Source organism: Curcuma longa, chromosome 10 (genome assembly GCF_044706935.1).
Source record: "Curcuma longa cultivar G26 ecotype Majalengka, Jawa Barat chromosome 10, ITB_CL_G26_1.1, whole genome shotgun sequence".
Taxonomy (NCBI): Eukaryota; Viridiplantae; Streptophyta; class Magnoliopsida; order Zingiberales; family Zingiberaceae; genus Curcuma; species Curcuma longa.
The window spans coordinates 8,613,282-8,633,523 of NC_133870.1; the positions used below are offsets into that span (position 1 = coordinate 8,613,282).

The window sequence follows — 20,242 nt, forward strand, 5'->3', positions numbered from 1 at the left end:
TCTACATTTTCAGAACAGCGTAGATAAGTGACACAACATATAGGAGAATGCAGCTCAGTTAAATCATTATCTATGTTGACTCTAGAAATTGAGTCAGAAAATGAAGTAGAAGATGATAATGTTGTAAATCTTAAAACAGAATTTTAGGAGGGGATAGAGTCTCCTTGTTTTAGGAGGTAAAATTGGTATTTGAATCAATCAGTTCACAAGCCAATCTATCACATCCAGCAACGACTTAGTAGTTCCCAAATAAGTGCAATCTACTCACAGTTATGTAAGAACAATTAAATGTATGATGGTATCAATGGAAACCAGAGTCATATGAACAAGCTAATCCTTCCTACATCCAGCGGAGAAATTTATGACCAGCATGTACCTGAAGTGCGCAGAATTAACCACCAGTGTAAATCATTGCGGCTGCTCGACATCTGTACAGTTGAAATCTGAACAATGATGAAAAAAATAGGAGATTACAGATGTTGTGAACATTCTGTCCTGAACAATTGAGAGGCGGCTTTTATTTTTATAACACCAACTTGTATTACTAGATATTTCAGCAGAAAATGGACAGGCACTTCTATACAAATTTTCATTTGCATTCAGGAAGCAAGTCCACCAACTGAGCTACATGAACAAGAATGTGATGGGCACAAAATTAATTTAAATGCCCAATTACAACTCATAACTACAAAAGAAATTTGGCTTACAATGACAGCCATACTGTCCTGCATGCTAGAGGATTTTGATCAGGTTGGTGCCTGAAGCCTAGGCAAAAAAAGGCAAATTGTACCTGTCCCTTGATCAACTGAACACTGAATAAGAATAAAAGAGCATAGGCAGCGTTCATCGTCTTTCACTACCTGCAAATCTACAAAATGGAAATAAAATAGGCAAAGCAAATAAGGAATTTTTTCACATAAGAGAACAAAATCACATCTCCTAGTCATTCTGGATCATGATAATTTCAAATATGAATTTCATTAAGAACTTCAATAATACCAGTGATTCAATTGATTCACGTAGCAGCAGCATCTAAGATAAGTCAGTTTTAGTTCAGTCAATTTATGTTAATTTGTAATTAACATGCTTATTACAGTCTGCTTAAATTAACTATATATTTTTCTTCTAAATCTTCCAAAGTAAACTTCATCAGACAATCATGACAAATCTCCAAGTTAGTCAGACAGCATTGATCAGATAATATGCTAAAGCAAGTTCTAAAAAATTTGTAGGCACCTAGCAATATGGATGGACTGGTAAAAGTATATCCTATCTCAACTGCATTCAGGTTCCCATGCAAAGGGCAAACCACTAGCAATCTTTGAACAACCATAGATCATGCTTAGATGTAGTCATGGATAACAAGGTACAGTATGCATTATACTGCAAATAATCTGACTGTTCTAGCAAAAAGTGTCACCCAAATATGGATTAAACTGTACCCAATTGTCAACCCAGGCTGGCTGTGACTTCAACAGCTAACAAGCAACAACAAAGCCCGAGGGCAATTCTAACCATAGTGAAGCGTCTTAAATCAAACAGAGGATGCATAAATTCTTAACTAAAAAAAAGTCAAATGGCCCATGGAGAACAAACAATATGGCCTCATATAAAATATCAGCCACAACCAACATAACGGGGATGTATGATTTATGATTAGCTGGATTATTTGAGTCCTTTGGCTATTAAAAAATATATATACTAGATGATCCCGTAGTATTTGGCTCAATGTTATCTTCTGGTATCAATCTGTTAGAACAACTAGTCTAAGAGGAAAGAACTGCATGTTATGAGCATAAACTTCATGAATACTTTCCGACAACCAAGCCTTGTCCCACTAGGTGTGGTCGGCTAAACTTCATGGATGCTTGAATTTACAAAAATGATTATTGAATATCTTCTACAATGTTTACCTGTACACTAGAGCTACATAAGAGTTGGGGGCTGTCTTGGAATGGATGATCCAAGTACAATACTCAATCACCCAGCTCCCAAATCTGAATGCCGAGAAACCTGTTGCTCATGCTGTTGCTGAGGTTGATGTTTTAACTGTTGCTGCTGCAGCTGCTGTTGCTGCTGCCGCTGTCCCCCGTTGGTATTACCATGCACTGACATACCTCCTGATAATTGATGTGGTAAACCCTGGCTTGAAGAAGGCACTAAATTGTCACTGACCATAACAGTTTCCTGTTTGGAGCTTGCATATCCTGTTGGATTAGGTGCAACCTTATCATATAATGGCTCTGGATTCCACCGAGTTGAAGAGGAAACCACAGCAGACACTGAATCAGTACACTGAGCACTTGATGCATTTGTAACCACCTGAACATTTGGACACTGGTCAGTTGATGATTGTGTCCTATCATCAGAGTTGATGTGACGATTTTGCTGAATTGTTATTCTCTGAATGCCAGGTTGAGATTGATTCAAATAACGATGTTGAGGTTGTTGATGTTGTTTAACTAGAGAAACAGATGGAAGAGGAGTTTGCTGAGGTGTTAACATGCTATTGCTGGGTGAATTTTGAGTTGAGCCTTGATTGCTTGTGTCAGAAATTGGTGATAGTTGCTTCGTAGATTGTGAAAGTGAATGAGGGTAGATATTTGCTTGATTTCCAAGTTGGTTTGAAGTTGAGTTCAGAGCTGAGCTAGCAGGAAAAAAGCCTTGGCTTTGTTGCAAAATGTTTTTATCAGAAAGTTGGTTCTTAGAGGCTGCTGAAAAACCACTAACTTGAGAGGAATCTGTTGATAAGTTATGATTAATTAACATGCCTCCTCTGCCTAGTCCTTTCATAAGTTTGGCCTGCTGTTGTGAGGGTTGCCTTTGTTGCTGTGGTTGCCTTGACTGATTTTGTTGAACCTGTTGCCTTTGTCTTTGGTTTATCTGATTTGTCATTCCAGATGGTGGGTTCCTTGATATGTTTTGCTGTTTCTGTTGACCTTGTGAAGAAGATACCGGAATCACAGGAGAAGATGACTGTGATTGAGATTGGACTTGTGCGTTAGTTTGAGCAGGTGGTACTGCATTTGGTCCAGAGATATGACGTTGCAGTTGAGGCATCATCCGTTGATGTAGTTGCCTTTCTTTCGCAGCTCGCATGGCATATGCCTGTTGTTGAGGGCTTGAGTGACTCGTACCTTGGATGTGAGGGTTACCAAGCATGTGAGCTTGTTGCAACATTTGATGAGACTGTTGGTGTTGTTGAACTGGAAATGTTTGAGCTGATGCAGGAACTGTTGTTGCATTAGGAAAGGAAGTACTAATGCCATTGAAAGGAGATACAGACTGCCCATTTGTCGGCGACGTTTGCATCTGCATTTCTTGCATCATAATCTGTCTGTGTTCATCTGGATTTTGACCAGGCTACACAAAAATAAATTGTAATAGCCAAGCTAATCACCATCAACAAAAAAACTGTACAAAAAAGGTTAAGGATATTTCTGGACCATATTTTATCTGTATATTGAGATGCCAAATTTGGTCATCTGTTTTGAACGTTTAAAATCATTATACAGTAAAAAAATCATTCAAGTTCAAAGTTCTAAGATGAATCGAGTTACAATGACAATTAAGTAAACTATTGTAACTCATTCTTGAGCTAACATAAAACCAAGTAATCTCTTATTCACAAGTTAATAGATTGTCCCATGAGAAGCATACTTCACATCTAAATTTTAATTTCTCTACTTCTTTAATGAGTGGTCTTGTTTTCTTAACCATATTCCTTTTATGTTTAAAGAAAGTATCAATATGCCAAGGACATTGTTTTCCTCGAATCCTTGTTTCAGTTTGCCTTTCTAGAGATTCCTCAAGAATTATCTAATTTGAAAGCTAGAATACAAATCACTGCAATTACATGAGCTAAAGTGTCTTCTCATTAGTCTTAATGTATTTCAATAGAACACAGATCATGTCGATTGTATGACAACCAATGAAAAAAATATACTGATAAATTAATTTTGTTAAAATGAAGAAAAACAGAATACACAAGTGATAATCCAATGGTGTTTAATAATATGCATGATTGAAGCATAGAAACTTAAACTTTATAACTATGATCACTAACGGAAATAATGGAACAGAAAATAACTTGTTGAATATACACACTCAAATCAATTCAGAAAAATGTTTTTCCATATTAGTGAAGAGTGAGGTCACGGATTCAAGTCGCAGAAATAGCCTCTTGCAAAATGTAAGTTAAGACTGTGTACAATAGATCCAATGTGGTCTGACCCTTCTTTGGGACCCCACATTGGCGGAAGTTTCGTGTACCGAACTGATCTTTTTTTTAATTAGTGAAGAGTAATTGTAAAGCTGGGCAGTTATTTTTCAAGTGTACAAATTATTTCCTATTTGTCTGTTCAGGATAATAAGTCATGTCCAATAAAAATATGAATTTAAAATGATGAACAGAATAGCTACGGAGTTGACACAAAGGCATTAATTTTGTCATGGTGATTGCAGCTCATATTGGAAAATGGTTGTTTTGGGCAAATTAGTTCTTTTCAAAGAGTGTATGATACACACTGTAGAAATGCAAGTTATACTAAATCTGTTTCTGAGATAAATGGTGAAAGCCATAATGGAAAATCTCACCCGTAGCATTTGTAAGGGATCCCGTGGTCGCATCGTTGAGTTTCCTTGGCTAGATACAACACTTGGATGAACATTGACTGAGTTTGGAATCCCATGTGAACTGCTTGCAACCATGTTTCCACTCGTAACCAGGTTCAGCATGCCAGGGGAACTTATTCCTTGAAATGTTGGCCTCGACATCGGAATTCCTCTCCCAGACATCAGCCCCATACCACCAGGAACAGGTAACATTCGAACACCACGGTCAACTCCCATAGGTAAAGTCCCAGGTAACACATTAGGCTGCTGATGATTCCTTCCTGGAAGCATTTGGCTATATTGCTGCATTCTTTGTGGATCATCAACAGAAACTGTGGATGGTCTTGGCACACCAAACCTCTGGGGTTCCCTATAGCAACAAGTATGAATACTATAAGCACTAGAGCTACAGATGGATGCACATGAGATTCAAAATAGTTCACCATAAGCACCAAAACAACTCAATTCCCATTACCTAGAAGAAGGATTAGACGGCCCAGACGCTAAGGGTAAGCTGCTACTTAGCACTAGGCCAGTAGATCCTTGTAAAATTGTGTTAGCATTTGATGTAGGGAGGACAGGAGAAACAGGACCTTGATGGCTTGGGGCTGTTAAGCTACCAGTGTGAGAGCCCTGATATGCAAGTGAAAAGACTTCTGGACTTGAAGAGATTGATTCATAAAAATCAAATGGCCTACACAAACAACAAAGAGATGTAGGAAATAATTAAGCAAATAAATGTCTAGATAAAAAGAATGAATAATAACTGAGCAAAAATGACAAACATAAAGGCAGATAAGAAATTATCTTACGTTAAGATCCCTCCATTCAAGTTGTTTGGGCATACTTGGGAAAGAGCAACAAGATGAGAACTATGAGCTTGAGTAATTTGTTTTGGTTCCTGATTACCAATCTTCAAACAAAAACATAATATTTAGATAGAATGCTTTTGTAAAGAAAGCAATAGTTCTAGTCAGAAAAAAAAACAAAATTGGTAAATCTGCTAGCAAGTTTTGTAAATACAAAAAAAATAAATAAATAAAACACTTTAAACGTCAGCTCATTGCAATTTTATAATCTAAGTTGCAATAACTTGAGAATACAATGGATAACTGAGAAAACCAGTTTTAAAAAGCCAACAAATATCAGAGTTACTAATGCAGAAATCAAAATGTGCAAGATGGATCAATATAACGACCTGGCGACTACAGGGAGAAAGCTTCTGTCGATGAAAAATAATCTTCTCAAAATGAGTCTTCAATATATCCTCTTCGATTGGTCCCTGAAGACGCTGAAACAATTGTCGTGCACTTCCCTGGTATACATTGTAAAAAATCAATAATGTACTAGCTGGGAGAAGCAGAAACATAGTAAAGGATAAGCAACCAGAAGCCTTGCCTTTGGAATGCCAGGCAGTGTGGATGGATAAGGTTGTGATGAGCCAGAATCTTCTGCAGAATCAGCTCCATCACCTGCACTTTTGTCCATCAAAAATTTGTGCCGTTCCTTGCATTCTTTGGGTTTACGGAATATACACTGATACATAGAAGCATGAGTACCATCAATACAGTGCATAAGGTGGGCAGACTAAATATTCACAATGAAATAAATTTCACTGAATAAAATGAATTAACCAAACAAAGATATTTCGAAATGAACCAAACATATACTACATTTACAAGAAGGGCATTAAATAACTCGAACTAACATAGTGACAGATTGGCGAAACTCATTGAAGTAGGAGAAAATCTATAGACATCATAAAAAGGTAACCATGCAAGCAATAAATAAAATAAATGGAAAGATTCAAGGGCAAAATATCATACAAAATTTTGGTTCTTAATTAGGAAAACCTGAAAGCAATAACAGCAAATAAGCATAGAAAATGGCCCCATGCAAGTTATTATGATGGGATTCAATTAAATATTCCACCTTGAACTGGAGGGTGCTGTTCATTGCATCACTGACTAGCTCCCAATTTGGACCCATATCATGGACAAGGACAACAAGTGCCTGAAACAAGCACTGACTTATAAATTGTATATATTGTTCACAAAAAAAGGGAAGAAATGCTACAAGTAGAAATGACAATTCAAAAATATACAAACAGCAACCTGATCCTCAAAATTTGACCATGGACTTCCAGGTCCAGATTGTCCAGCAGCCATCTGCCTCATGGAAACACAGTAATTTTTCAGTAACCAAAAAGCAGAGTGTCAAGATAAATATGAATATAACCATATAATTTCAAGGCATATCTCTAACGATCAGGACTAGCAGATTTCTACATTTATTGTTCCAGAAATAGCTTCGGTTTAACCAGTCAGATGCCACAGGAACTAATTTTGGCAAAGCATTGATGAAGCCAATGATAGCTAATGGAGTTCCAAAAGCTATATATGTATAATACTCAGTGTGACCCTCATCATCTAATTTTACTATACTTCAAGCAAAGCTCACCAGAATGATTAAAAAGGCAAATATTGTACCTTTAGTGCTTTACTTTTTCTGGCACGATCCCGGCTAGCAATAACTTTGATAAGCTTATTTGAGTTGGACATATTACTCATCTGGGAACCAACCGGTGAAGGCAATGACCCAGCAAAAGGCACAAGTCCATCAGGAGATGCCTCAATCATTTGCCTCAATACTTTAGGCTTCTTAGCAGCATGTTGCCCAAAACCTATTGCAATCATGAAACAGAAAATATCTTGTATGGAAACTCACATGCCAAAATTTCAATATTCAATTTAAGGAAATCAAAAGGACTTACCCGTGTTTCCGTTTGAATCAAAATTTTGAGATTCCATTCTCCTTTTAGAATTCTGAAATAAAAAATGAAGCATAGACAATTAGTGTGAAAAATGAACTACAACCGTGCAATGACTTGATGGAAATCAAGGGGCTTGGTAACAGTTTATAAACACTAGGGATAATATTGAAGCTCCCATGGACTACATATCTAGACAAAAGAATCTAGAAATTTGGTGGGGAAAAATATGAGGCTCCATAATCGAATATTATTGGAGAAGATAAAATCCATATGGATCTCATGTGATGATCCTTCCATTTTCATCAGGCAGCATTATTGTAAAGCATACTGCATAACATATTCCAAATGTACCTGTTCATGCTGAATTGAAGGATCAGTTTGCAACCTTTGTTCATATGATGATCGAATTGGACCCTGCTATAATACATACAAGTAAGAGCAATTATCTAACAAAAATACATATAAAAAGGTCAAGCACAGAAAAAGTTTTACCTTTCCAGGAAGAACCAAAAGGCCAGGCTCACCCATATTTAACGAATTCCTATACCCTAAATGCTTTGGTTTCTTCTTCTTTTTCTTCGATTTGGATGAAATTTCACCATCAAATGACAACTGCCTATCAAAGTCTACAGTAGTATCAACTCCGGTGTTTTTCCTGGCCATAGATCCACCATGTAATGAACTCTGGTCATCTAGGAAAGAACTTGTGTCTTCACTAGATGCATCAGTTTTACTAGTCATTTGCAATGGTCCAAGAGCTCCAGATGAATAAGGACTAACAAATCGCTGTCTACTAGCTGTCCTCACACGTTTTGTTGGAAATGAACCCACATTAAAAGTACTTGAATTTCTTTTTCCATTCAATATAAAAGGTTGATTTCCTGATTTGTATTCTGAGCAAGGTTCATAAGAAAAATATGTACCATCTTCATTGTGCCTTGTGGCACTGGAATTTTGCTGCATATGCTTTCTTTTCTTGTGAGCAAGTTTTGATAATAGGCCACCTTCGAAGTTTCCAGGCAGAAGATAAGTGCCAGTTTCACCTTCCTCTTCTTCATATGCATCCTCTCCAGGTCCACCTATATCCAGATACCATGACAGTATGAGCTTCAGCACAATAATATCGAATTACAACAGTTGAAAGTAAAAAATGGTCACCTGCAATTGAATTACAAAGAGAAGGCTCACACTCTTCTTGATGCACGGAATTAGCAAGTTTCTAGGAAAGATAAAGATAAACATTTGTGTTAGTCGAGTATTTTTGAAATTCGATGTAACAGTGCCAAAGAATATTGCTGGTGATTTTGTTAGATGAGCCTAACAGCATACTTAAGTTCGAACTATGCAACTTAAGAGGATTCCAACATAAAGCAACAAGGACTTACTTTGTGATGCATCAATTGGGCTTCCACAGATTCTCTGCATGCCTGCATCGCACCATGAGGAACTTTATAGAAAATATTTTCCTGCAAGGCAAACCATTGGAAGTATGAGATGAAAATCAAATGCAAGGTTCTCAAATTGAACTATATATTGTGAATCAAAGAATTTTGGAAAAGTCAATTGTAAGATTGTGTTAAAAAATCCTAAAATAAGTTTGAATATTTCTACTAGCTAGTATGTACATCCTAAAAAATATACAACAATAATATCCAATGTAGTATGCAGATCATCACACATAACAAAACAATTGAGTTTGAAATGTCACTCTGATAAAAAGTTTAGTGTCTATCACATTTGATTAAAATTTGAAATCAAATGACAGTGGCAGATTTGATCCTCAATAACTTCCAACAATAGCCTAGTTATTGTACACTTCACCTTCATCATCAACTCTGAGCCGATAGCATTGATGCAACTGAAGAGATGAAGAGGAGGAAAAAGTGACACTATACAAAGAGAGGAGAAGAAAATATTTCAATGTAGTAGTACTTCTAAGCATGGATTGAAATCTCAAGTCGTATCACGCAATACTGGCGAAAAATTTCGTTCCGCCTACAGACTGGCACTAGCACAGGCATTCCAACCGGGAGACACCATCGGAGGCGTCGCCCGGGCCCGATGACGCCATCGGAGGCGTCGCTCGGGCCCAGCGACGCCATCAGAGGCTTCGCACGGGCCCGACGACGCCAGCGGAGGCTTCACGCGGGCCCGGCGACGCCACTAGAGGCGTCGCACGAGCCCGGCGATGCCACTAGAGCCGTCGCGTGGGCCCGACAACACCTCCGCGCGCTGGTCGCGCGTGTGGCCAGTCACGATTCCTTTTATTTTTTTTTTTTTGTAAACTTAGATTTAATAAGATTTTAATAATCAATTATCAATTCCTAACTATAATTGGAGATAATTTAAATAGACTTTATTAAAGTCTGTAAATTTATCTTATTATTTTTAAAAAAATATTTTTTATTTTTAAATATTTAGATTAAATTTTTTACTTTAGTTAATATATTTTATATTTTAAAAATACCGAAACTATACCAGCACGGTATGATACGGTATCAAAACTGTATCGTTCCGGTCCGAGACCGAAATTTCGGCACGACTCGATATTTTAAATCCTACTTCTAAGCGACCATCAACTACATTCTCATTGAACCCCAAGTCTCATTGTGGTAAGACTTATTTTCCTTTTCCAACAAGTGTTAAATGCACCTCCACATCAACTTTGAGTCTCTGTACTATAAGATTTCTTTTGCAAGACTTCTACATTTGACTCTCACCTTTAATGTAATACCATGTAATAGAGGATTCATCTTTCTTTTTTATATAATGGTTTTAAGATGAATCTTACAACCCTTATGACATGTGATACAACATGAGGCAGGATGTTTGCAAGAATACTACCGCTCAACCAATCAGTACCATAGATATGAAGCAATTTCTAAGATCAAACAGCAAAATGCCAAAAGAAAAGATGCTGAATGTGATAGGAAAGATTTTAGTCCATACTTCTAAAAGTTTGTCTTCCCAAGGTATTATCAAAATGCCTGGACCATTTGGGAAGTCAGGCGTTGTAGGTGCTTCGACCAAGGTAGAGTGACATGATGCCTCACCATTATGTTTCAGGAACCTAACTGCATAATGCATGACAGAATGTGGAATCTGCCAAAAAAAGAAGAAAAAGACATATCATATATCTATAAAAATAACACCATATTGCTTTAAGCATCTACAAAGCAACAGAATGTTGCTTAACGAGAGGATAATCAGTATCATACAGCTCAAGATGTTACTTTGGCCAGACAGAATCAGTTTACTATGAGATAGCATTTTATTTCAACCAATTTACCATGGTATTTCTATAAATGAATTGAAGAAGAAGGGAAGTTGGTTAAATAGGATGTAGAACTAAAATTCAAACCTGCCCTTTCTCCACATCAGACTCGTTGACATTTGACGGCCTAACACTATCTGATTTGAACTCTCTTGCATTAGGTGACTTGTCACTACAAATAAGCTCAGCTGTACGCCAGAAATCCATAACAGCCCTAGCCAAACTTCTAGCTGTACTTCTTTGCTTGCACAGTAAGTTTTCCTGTTTGAACACAGCTCGACCACAAGAAGCAATCAACCTAGACACTTGAGAAGCAGCTGTAATTTTCCATAATCGTTCCTGTTTACAATTAATTCAAGAAACATCAAAACCAACCATAAAGACACCAAACTTATCTAAAATATCAAAACAAAACAAGTGGAAGAGTAGGAACAGGTTCAATAAATGCAGATGCAATCACCAATTTATCGGCCATAAGACTACAGGGTTGAATCCATAACAAAATGATGACAACGCAATCCCACCCTATATACCTGCATGAAATCGTTTGCCATCCATGCCATTTCTTCAAGCACAAAATCCCAATGACATTTTTGATGCTTCTCAAGATGCACACTACTAGTAGGTAGTTCTCCAGCCCTTTTAAGCCTTGCCTGTGGAATCAAATATGTTGGATGTTTCTAGTTCAATAATCTCATGAATTTGACATGCACCATAGCATCTGGATTATACCTCTATTATTTGAGCTTCTTTTAATATAGCATCTTCATGTGCCTTTTTCTGATCTGAAGTGGAAGTTTGAAGGTAAGTGGTAGACAAGGAACTTTTGTTATCAAGAATGACCTTTGGAAACCCAGCCACTGAGGAAAGTAACAACCCTGTATCTGCCCTTTTTGTAAAACTTGGTTGACTTGAAGAAATATCCATTTTTGTTGCTGACTCGCATATGATTTCATCATTCAGTTTCTCAGGTTCTGAGTTGGTAACAGGTGTGACTTCACTTACAATCTCAGTTTTACTATCAGAAGCATTATCTTTCTCCTGAACAACCAAGTCACTGAGATTTAGTTGAACTGAGCAAGATGCATTATTAGCATTAATGGGAGCATCAGAATTGAAAGCCTCGTTATCTTCTTTTAAAGATCTGGCATCTAGCAGAGACTGTTCAGAGATTGTCTGGTCTCTAACATCTCCACCTGATCTACCATTTGCTGACCTTAGCATCAAGGGTTGCTCATCATCAGGATTTTCATTGTTAACAGCACCATTTGCAATAGTATTTTCGTCCATAGAATCTGAATGTAAGTTTTTGCTAGTTGGATCTTCAACAAAATTCTTATTTCTTGTGTCATCCTCGTCAAAAATGATCTTAGTTTCATCATGAGCACCAAATCCATTGATATTTCCAACATCAAGTGTGTTCTTATTTACACTAGACTCCAATGTAGTAGAAAGTAAACCAACTGGTATAAGACCATCCTCTACAGTAAAAGCACAAGACTGACAGGAGGTATCTTTATTCTCAGGAATAGATGAATGTTGAATATAGGAGTCATCTAACTGCATATTTTCAGTTATCTTGATTTCTTTCACTTCCTCAGGCATTTCATCTACAATCATGTTATTGGTAATGTTATTATTCTGCTCCATATCTAAAGGGATATCTGCTCGATCATCTGCCACCGAAACCTTTAGAATACAATTTTGGTTTTCATCTTTTGCATTTGAAATGGATGAGAAAGAACTATCCTGAGCTTTTATATCCTTCGATGCAGGTGCATTTGACGATGCAACAGAAGCTTTGTTGCCATGTCGAGAAGCAGCATCAGTCAAACTTAAATTGGCAGAATCACGAGTTGTTCTCGATCTATTACGCCGCGCATATGCTTGGCCATTAGCCCCAGGTCGGACGATAATAGAGTCATCTACTTCTTTCATATTATGATTTACACCAACTTGAGATGATTGTTCCAATAGAGCAACACTACCTCTTTTACCTCTATGTTTGGCATATCTCTCTCCATGAACTTTGCTGTTTTCCCGTTTAAAAAGCAACAAATTGTCTCCAATATTAGTTTCACGACTCATGGAACCACCAGGTTTCCCACTGCTTTCAACTGAATCTCCATGCGGAGAAGCAGCCAATGTGAAACTACCTTTAGCTTCACTGTCAAGCAAAACCAGAAGAAACAAAAGGAAAATAGTTCGATAAAACAACTGTGTGATTATTACTATAAACACGTCTTATGCACATTGACTGAGGAACAATACCTGGTAACATATGGCTCAGCATGTTGGTTTGTACAAGAAGTAGATTGTACACTGGCAGAAGCTCCATGACCAAATTTAAAATCCAAGGGATTTCCACCCTGCAACAACAAAAAATAGTCAATTAAATAAGAAAAGCATAGAAAAGATCAGCATGACAATTGAATAAGAATTAAGACATTAATCTGGAAATACTTTCTCAAGAAATTCAAGCTCCCTTCTTCGCTCTTCCCTAATCTCAGATTCGTGCCTGTAGTTAGCACATGATGAAATTTAATCCAAGGCATTTAAAAACTAAATAAGCCCAAACAACTTTCAGTGAAAACCTACTGTAGCTCAGCCTGAGCCCTCTCAATTTCTGCATGGCCTGGTGAGAGTTTGGTGTCTACACCAAATCCACACTCTACAACACCTCCCATGGCCTTGTGCTTTAATCTACTGGAAGAGAATATCCTGGGCTATGCCCATACTTGCATTTGATGCTAATACATCATTAAACCAATATTTCATTTGCTGGTCTACTTCTGAAAAAAAAATATACAGTCAGCAATGATAATAAATATGGAAGTAAAAGAAACAAAGAGAGAGAAAACAAACAATGTGCATGTCCATTTCCACATCCACAATAACAACCAAGCCTTATCCCACTAAGTGGGGTCGGCTAATAAAAGAAAAATATAAAGTTGAGCATGAGTTTGTTTCATAGTTAACATATACTTGTGACCTTCTGTATAGGTAGAGTGAGGTTAAAGTTACACATGTGCCTATACTTTATGTCTATCGGAATCATTCCTGAAAAGGCAAGTCAGAAGTTAAAAGATACAAGGTTCATCCATGAACATAAAAAATAGCATTAGCAGAGGCATGGTAGATGGAAAAATTGAATTCCTCAAACTAAAGCCCTCCTCTGGAGATGTTGCAATGCATTTTTCTTATTAATTTACAACATTTTGATACACCAAGAAGTAGCTCTAGTATGCTATTTGGGCATAATCATGATTTTTGTACCTTTACATCAATCCTTGGCTTATCAAGCTAACATAAAAGGAATGTGAAGTTTAAGTTCTCAAGACAAACCCATGTATTTCCAACCCAATAAGAGAGCAATGAAGCTGCTTCAAAACTTACTATATTAGCCAAGCTCCAGCAGCAATTTCAATAAAGCAAACATGATGATAAATTTAAAACTTTGAACAGTTAGAAATGTACTTTGATGCACAATGAATTTTGTTTCAGATGTCATGTGAAAACTGTGCTTAAACAATTATACAATTATATATTATAGAACTAATATTCTCATTGTGAAGATGATAAAATATTAGAAATGTAATATCAATATACTCGTCTAATAATCATACTTTTAAATTACTATTTGTTTCTTCTGACACCTGCTATTTTAGTTCCAAAGTTATAATGCTATTGCAACTCAGATGGTCAAATTAAAGTGCAGCAATTGGTCAAAAAGAAAAAAAAACTGATATTTGAATAAAACAGTTAAGTCATCGACAAGAAATGAGATTGAGACAAACTGGGAGAGAGAGTTTACAGGATGAGATTTGGCTCCAAGATAAATATTGAAGGTAACATTCCCAGAACTTCTCAGAAGATCTACTACTAAACTAGGTGAAAATAGTCATTAACATTTTATCCCCACACACACTCACACAAATAGTGTTTTTTAAGTCTTCTTCAGATTTTTAAAGCAAAACCTATGGTAAATAAGGTAATCGAGAAAAATCAATATTCCCTACCTAGCCAGTGGGAATATTTTGGTCACATTTACATATTACAAAACTAAGACAAGTTGACACAAACCAGTAAGAGAAAATCACCTAGCATACTACCTGTAGGTGATAAAAATCACCTACAGGAAGTATTCTTGTTGTTGACTATTCCTTCTTCTCATATATGGTTAATGGCTGGTTATGATGATAAATTGATTATCAACAAATGCGATCACATAAACTGGATCTCATAAATGAGGTGCACATGGAGGATATTTCTGGACACGGAGATCAGAATCCAACCTCAAGTGCATCTTGGTTAGATATCTAGAAAGCAAATTATAACCACTAATCTATCTAAAGCCGTTCTCAGCAGTTTTTTGGCACAAACTAGCAAACAAGTGGTCATTAGGTAATTTGGATCCCTATCTCCTACACCATTCCTTGAGGATAAGAATTGTTTTGGTCAAATGTGTATGACTAACCAAATCGGCTATGGGGATACATCCAATTCAACTCCATGACAAACAGTCGTAAGGTTGGTCATCAGCAGCTATGTTGCCGCCTTAATTCTATTTGTAGATGGATTAAAAAGACCTCTTACATGAATTGGATGTTTATGGCCCACCTCGCGTCATGCCCATATTAGAATAATCTAAACATCAAGAGTCCTTGGAAATGCAAATTTCTCTCTTCCCCAGCTTTCTGTAAATTAGGCAATGGACTAGACACCAATAGAACCCACTCTTTATGGACACTCTTGATTGATAGGTTCATCCTCCCTAGTCTAAGACCAAAATGAGTAACTTTCCATGTTCAGAGTGTTCTCTAGAGGCTAAATCCAATGAAAAATTAACTCCAAGCATTATTGTAAAGAGACAGCCTTCTTTCAATTTCCTTCCTCGTTAACGTTGTCTTTAGTTGTTTTTATATTCTTTGAAACTTTAATCTTTCTGCAATTCCACTATAGTGGACAAAATTATGTTGAAGTCTAACTAGCTGAATCCCACTAAGTGTGTCCATAGCATACATTTGTTAAGTAAGCATAACATGTATTTACATAAACAATCATCTTGATTTGTGCACTGAAAGCAGTTATTATCAAATAAAGGAGAAAAAAAAAGGTAGTGGACAAATAGCAGAATACAAACTGAAATGATGGAGAAAGACAATCTGGGCAAATTTCCAGAAGCAACAAGGAAGTTAGCATCAATGAACTTATTCCCACCCTAGGCATCCTCTCTTGAAGCAAAACTCTGTAAATGGAATGCATATATAAACCCATGTATTATGATTAAGGACACATAAGCAACATTGATATTCCTGGGTAAATTTGCTGACAGCAAGTAGAGCACATTGAGAGCTCACCTAACAAGTGACTACACACGTGCAAAGAGTAGCAAAAACATTGAATCACACGAAAAGGAACTAACCAACTATTAAATCGATGCTAAAAAGAACAATTCAGAGCTTACAAGTACAAGACAATGTCATTTGCATCACGAAAAAACGGCAAGACTGAAAAGTAGTACCTTTGCAGGCAAATTGAAGAGCTCGAAGTCACTTTCGCGCAACGATTACAACAATTCAATTGAAAGGGAATCCCCGAACAAGCGTAGCAGGCGATGTTCGTCCCCCTATGGTGAGGGAGGAAGAAAACAGCGTTCTCTGACGTCGGTCAGAGCACGAAACTAAAATAGTAAAATCTAAAAGCATCAGAAAGAGGTAATTGGCGAAGAATGAGCTCGCCGGAGGATCAAGGAGGCAGGTAGTAGGCTAGGCTAGGGTTAGGGCTCGATGCGGGGATGAACGGAAGGAAGCACCAACAGAGGTCGAGATGAATGCTAAGATTTCGCTCGACCAAAGGAAGAATACGACGAGATCGCCGGGACGGGGACAACAGTTAGGGTTCTTGGAATCGAGGCTTATTAGGGTTCGTGATCGAAGTCGAGAGCGGAGGAGGGAGGGGAAGGTCGCGTAGGGGAAGATTGGACAAGGAGATGTAAGAGCGCAGGGGTGGTCCGGTCGAATTCAATCAGCTCGGCCCCATTGACCGAACCGGACGCCTGACTCGAATTGGACGCAAATTGACCGATCCGGATTTGGAGGATCCAATCGATGGATCTGGAATCTGCATTAGATCAAACAAAAATTCAGAACGATCGATAATTATAAGGGTGCCTATAAAGTTTAAAATTAATATCTTAAATTTTAAATTTTAAATAAGAATATTAAGGTAAAAATAAAAAATGATACTTGTGTCTATTATCATTAAAAAAAACGTATATAAAAGGATCTCCAATTTTAATTTTTTTATATCAATATTAACCAAAACTAGTCTAATACTATTACTTTAACGTAAAATAATTTCAGTTAAATTTATAGTAAAATTTAATTTTAACATTCAAAAAATAATTTATCTATTATAAAAAACTCTGATTAAATAAATAAATAATTTTAACATTCAAATTATTATTTTATTCAAAAATAAATAAATATTAAAAAACGGTGGCTAACAGCACCCACAATGTAGTTGCTCATATGTCATGAATTAGAAACCCGCACTGCACAACAGTTTCCATATGGACGCTCACATCGAGATCCCTCGGCCTCAAGATGTGGCGACACAGTCCGTGAGCACCACGAGCCACTCTTTCCTCCTCGATCACCCTCACTTCGCGGATCCCTGATTTTGAAGTTTCCCAAGTACCATGTTTCGCTTCAATTATTCACAAATTTATCCTCCTTCGTCGAGTGAAAAAGAATATCAGTTTGGTACATTGGTGCAAAAAGGTACCACCTTTCCGTCACGGGATAATGAAAACCACTACAAGCTGGTCCAGCTCCCCGGTAACCTCTTTATAGGAGTTGCCTCCTTCCCATTGATTGTGATTTGGATTCATCACTCCTTGCTCTGTTTCTTGCCCGTAGAAGAGATCAAGATCGAGGTAACGACAAGGATGAGCTACAATGGTTGTCGTGTACCACACAAGTGTTGTAACGAAGGGTGCACCATCCACCCTTGCTTGTAGTGGATCAAGAGCCTTGAGGCGCCGGCCAACGCTATCATCTTCATCGCCAAGTTCTACAACCGCATTGCCCTCATCGACCCATTAGCATCGGCCCCTAGCCGTCTCCGTCCCGATACCTTTTTACCCCCTCAATTGATCCCTTCAATCATTTTCTACTACTACAATTAGGGATCAGAGGATTCAATGTGATTTGGTCGATTTGTATGTAGCAAACTCCATGAAAGTTTAGTAGTATAGTCAACTAGGTCAACATATTAAAAATCCATCATATGGCAAGGCAAGACAAGCTAGGAAAATTTCAACCCAACCCAACTCAAAACGGATTGTGGATTAGGTGGGTTAAACCCACGAGTCCACAAAAAAATAATATATATATATATATATATATATATATATATATAAAAATTTTAAGCTTAGCTTGATTGCAGATTAGGTGGGTTAAGCCCACGAGCTCATTAAAATTTTCACTTTGTTTTAAATTTTAGAAGGAAAAAAATTCTCAATCCGCGGGCCAACCTAAGCCCATCGAGGGTCGACTCACGTGGATCGCGAGCCCAGGTGGCCTAACCCATCTGGATCCATCTTAAAATGAGTTGATAAAATATTGACTCAATCCATTTAAAAATATTTAGCGAGGCAGATCAACTCAACGGGCCTAATCCAAATTGATGGCTCTAATTTTAGTTTCACATTGAGAATTTTATAATTAAATAGTTGGCTTATAATGTTCATGTGAGTTGTGAACAAATACATGGAGAGAAACTCTCTCTCATGTGTGTGGTGCCATGAGGTGCAAATCCAAGGCTCAGATTTCACTGAACCAAATTGACTCATGTGCTAGCACGATATATGTATGTCGAATGTTGAACTAATTAAGGCAAAATTTATCCAATTGAATCAATCAATATTTTACTAATTGAACCTTCTTTTTGCTACTTGCTCAAGAGTGTAACGGAATAATTAATCAGGCGATCAATCATGAATCTGTAATCGATCGATTATTGATGGCCAACAATAGCATTTTGATTTGGACATTAACAGTCATAAATCGCCTTTACTCAATTTAACACAACCAAAGGGAGAGACACTCCTATATAAGGAGGCTAAATCTTGAGTAGGAGGAGTGAAAATTATAGCAAAAAGATCTTCATCACCTATGTTCCTCTCGCTCTAATTCTCTCTATCGTACATCTCTTGCTCGGAAGAATACCTACTTTATTCACTAAGACCATTAGTGCTTGGTGTGAATCACGGTTTTCCATTATATCTTGGAAAACAAATGACCACGACAACCTTAAAGTAAACCGAAGGTGGGGCGAATTTATTTTAAGGAGACTGTGTTAAACGCAAACCTTGGCATCTCAATTTCTGAGCACTCGGAAACTCACTTGCGAGTACTTTCCCAAGCACCTGAATTCCACGTCCGAGCACTTAGCACTCGGGCAACACTTGATAATCAAGCAACTTATCTCTTGAATCGGCGTTTGGCATTCCACTCAACAGTTGGGCATGCTTCCTCCCAATTCTGGTAGTCGAGCGACTTCACACCTGACTCGGTACTCGATGACTCGACCACTCAGCATCAACCTAAAGGCACTCGGGAGTACTCGGTGACTCAACACTTAAAGTACTCGCCCGACTCAGGCCTCACTGTACTGTTCCTGCCTTCCTACTAAGACTTGGAAGCACTTTGAGTCCTGACTTCCCACTCAGATTCGGGAGCATTCGGGTAATTGGACCTATCAGCCATTACTGTTATAACTTAGGAAGCATTCAAATAGCTCAATCAAATTAGCCTCATTGACAACTTGAGATTATCTGCTTAAGTCTTCCAATAGAAAAGTTGAAGTTGAATTCATTTTGGTTCAGTAATTTTTCTCGTAATCTTCGACAACAAGATTATCTATCAATCTTAAAATAGATTCATTTCTATTGCAATGGTCACGGAAGCAATTGAGGTGCAACAGACTCAACGTGTGACAACCCTCTCCGTCTCAATTGGAAATGTTTCAATCAACCACAGGAAAAAGCCAGAGAAGTTTATTAGGTTGATCTTCAAACCGTGGTAGCAGAAGATGCTCTTCTACCTAATCACGCTGAATCTAGCTCAGTTTTGATTGAGGAACCTCCCAAGCCGATTAAGGATGCGAGTGATGTCCAAACCATCAATGCAGTAGAGGTATGGACTCATTCTGAGTTCTATGTCGAAACTACATCTTTAACTGTCTTGCCAAATCGTTGTACATAGTGTATAGCACAAAGGGAACGACTAAGAAGTTGTGGGTGTCTCTGGAAAAAAAGTACAAGACGGAGGATGTAGAGGTCAAGAAGTTCATCGTGGACTAATTCCTTAACTACAAGATGGTGTTCAATCAAGTCTAGGAGCTTCAGGTGTTCCTGAAAGAGATTCACTCAGAAGGCATGGTTTCAAGTGAAACCTTCATGGTGATTGCTATCATTAAGAAGTTGCCACTCGACTAGAAGGACTTCAAGAACTACCTAAAGCATAAATAAAAGGAGATGAACGTGAAAGAACTTGTTGTTAGACTTCGCATTG

General features: G+C 37.6%; 1 protein-coding gene across 3 annotated transcripts; it reads right to left on the bottom strand.

Moving 5' to 3' along the window:
• Positions 1 to 575: 575 nt before the first annotated feature.
• Positions 576 to 16,600, bottom strand: LOC141835957 (chromatin modification-related protein EAF1 B-like). 3 transcript variants are annotated; one of them, XM_074723368.1, is made up of 23 exons: positions 16,186 to 16,600; positions 13,260 to 13,453; positions 13,125 to 13,179; positions 12,933 to 13,030; positions 11,394 to 12,828; positions 11,195 to 11,314; positions 10,749 to 11,000; positions 10,337 to 10,489; positions 8,773 to 8,853; positions 8,546 to 8,606; positions 7,880 to 8,466; positions 7,739 to 7,801; positions 7,388 to 7,439; positions 7,104 to 7,297; positions 6,729 to 6,782; positions 6,547 to 6,627; positions 6,013 to 6,150; positions 5,813 to 5,929; positions 5,427 to 5,527; positions 5,090 to 5,308; positions 4,597 to 4,984; positions 1,914 to 3,363; positions 576 to 868 (listed from the first exon to the last, which is right to left on the bottom strand). In XM_074723368.1, exons 2-22 carry the CDS (start codon positions 13,346 to 13,348, stop codon positions 1,981 to 1,983), a joined length of 5,721 nt encoding a protein of 1,906 aa, XP_074579469.1. In that variant the 5' UTR covers positions 13,349 to 13,453; positions 16,186 to 16,600; the 3' UTR covers positions 576 to 868; positions 1,914 to 1,980. The 3 variants fall into 3 exon arrangements, with proteins under 3 accessions (XP_074579469.1, XP_074579470.1, XP_074579468.1); XM_074723369.1 differs by having other exon boundaries at positions 5,427 to 5,515; positions 6,547 to 6,639; XM_074723367.1 differs by having other exon boundaries at positions 6,547 to 6,639.
• Between the last annotated feature and the right edge of the window lie 3,642 nt (positions 16,601 to 20,242).

Bases quoted from the DNA above. Each gene is read 5' to 3' on its own strand.
- LOC141835957 (XM_074723367.1), bottom strand. From the start codon at position 13,348: ATGGGAGGTGTTGTAGAGTGTGGATTTGGTGTAGACACCAAACTCTCA. The intron at 7,802-7,879 runs GTAAAACTTTTT...GTATTATAGCAG, and splicing joins TTTTGGTTCTTCCTGGAAAG to GGTCCAATTCGATCATCATA. The intron at 6,783-7,103 runs GTACAATATTTG...TCCATGAGGCAG, and splicing joins GAAAAAGTAAAGCACTAAAG to ATGGCTGCTGGACAATCTGG.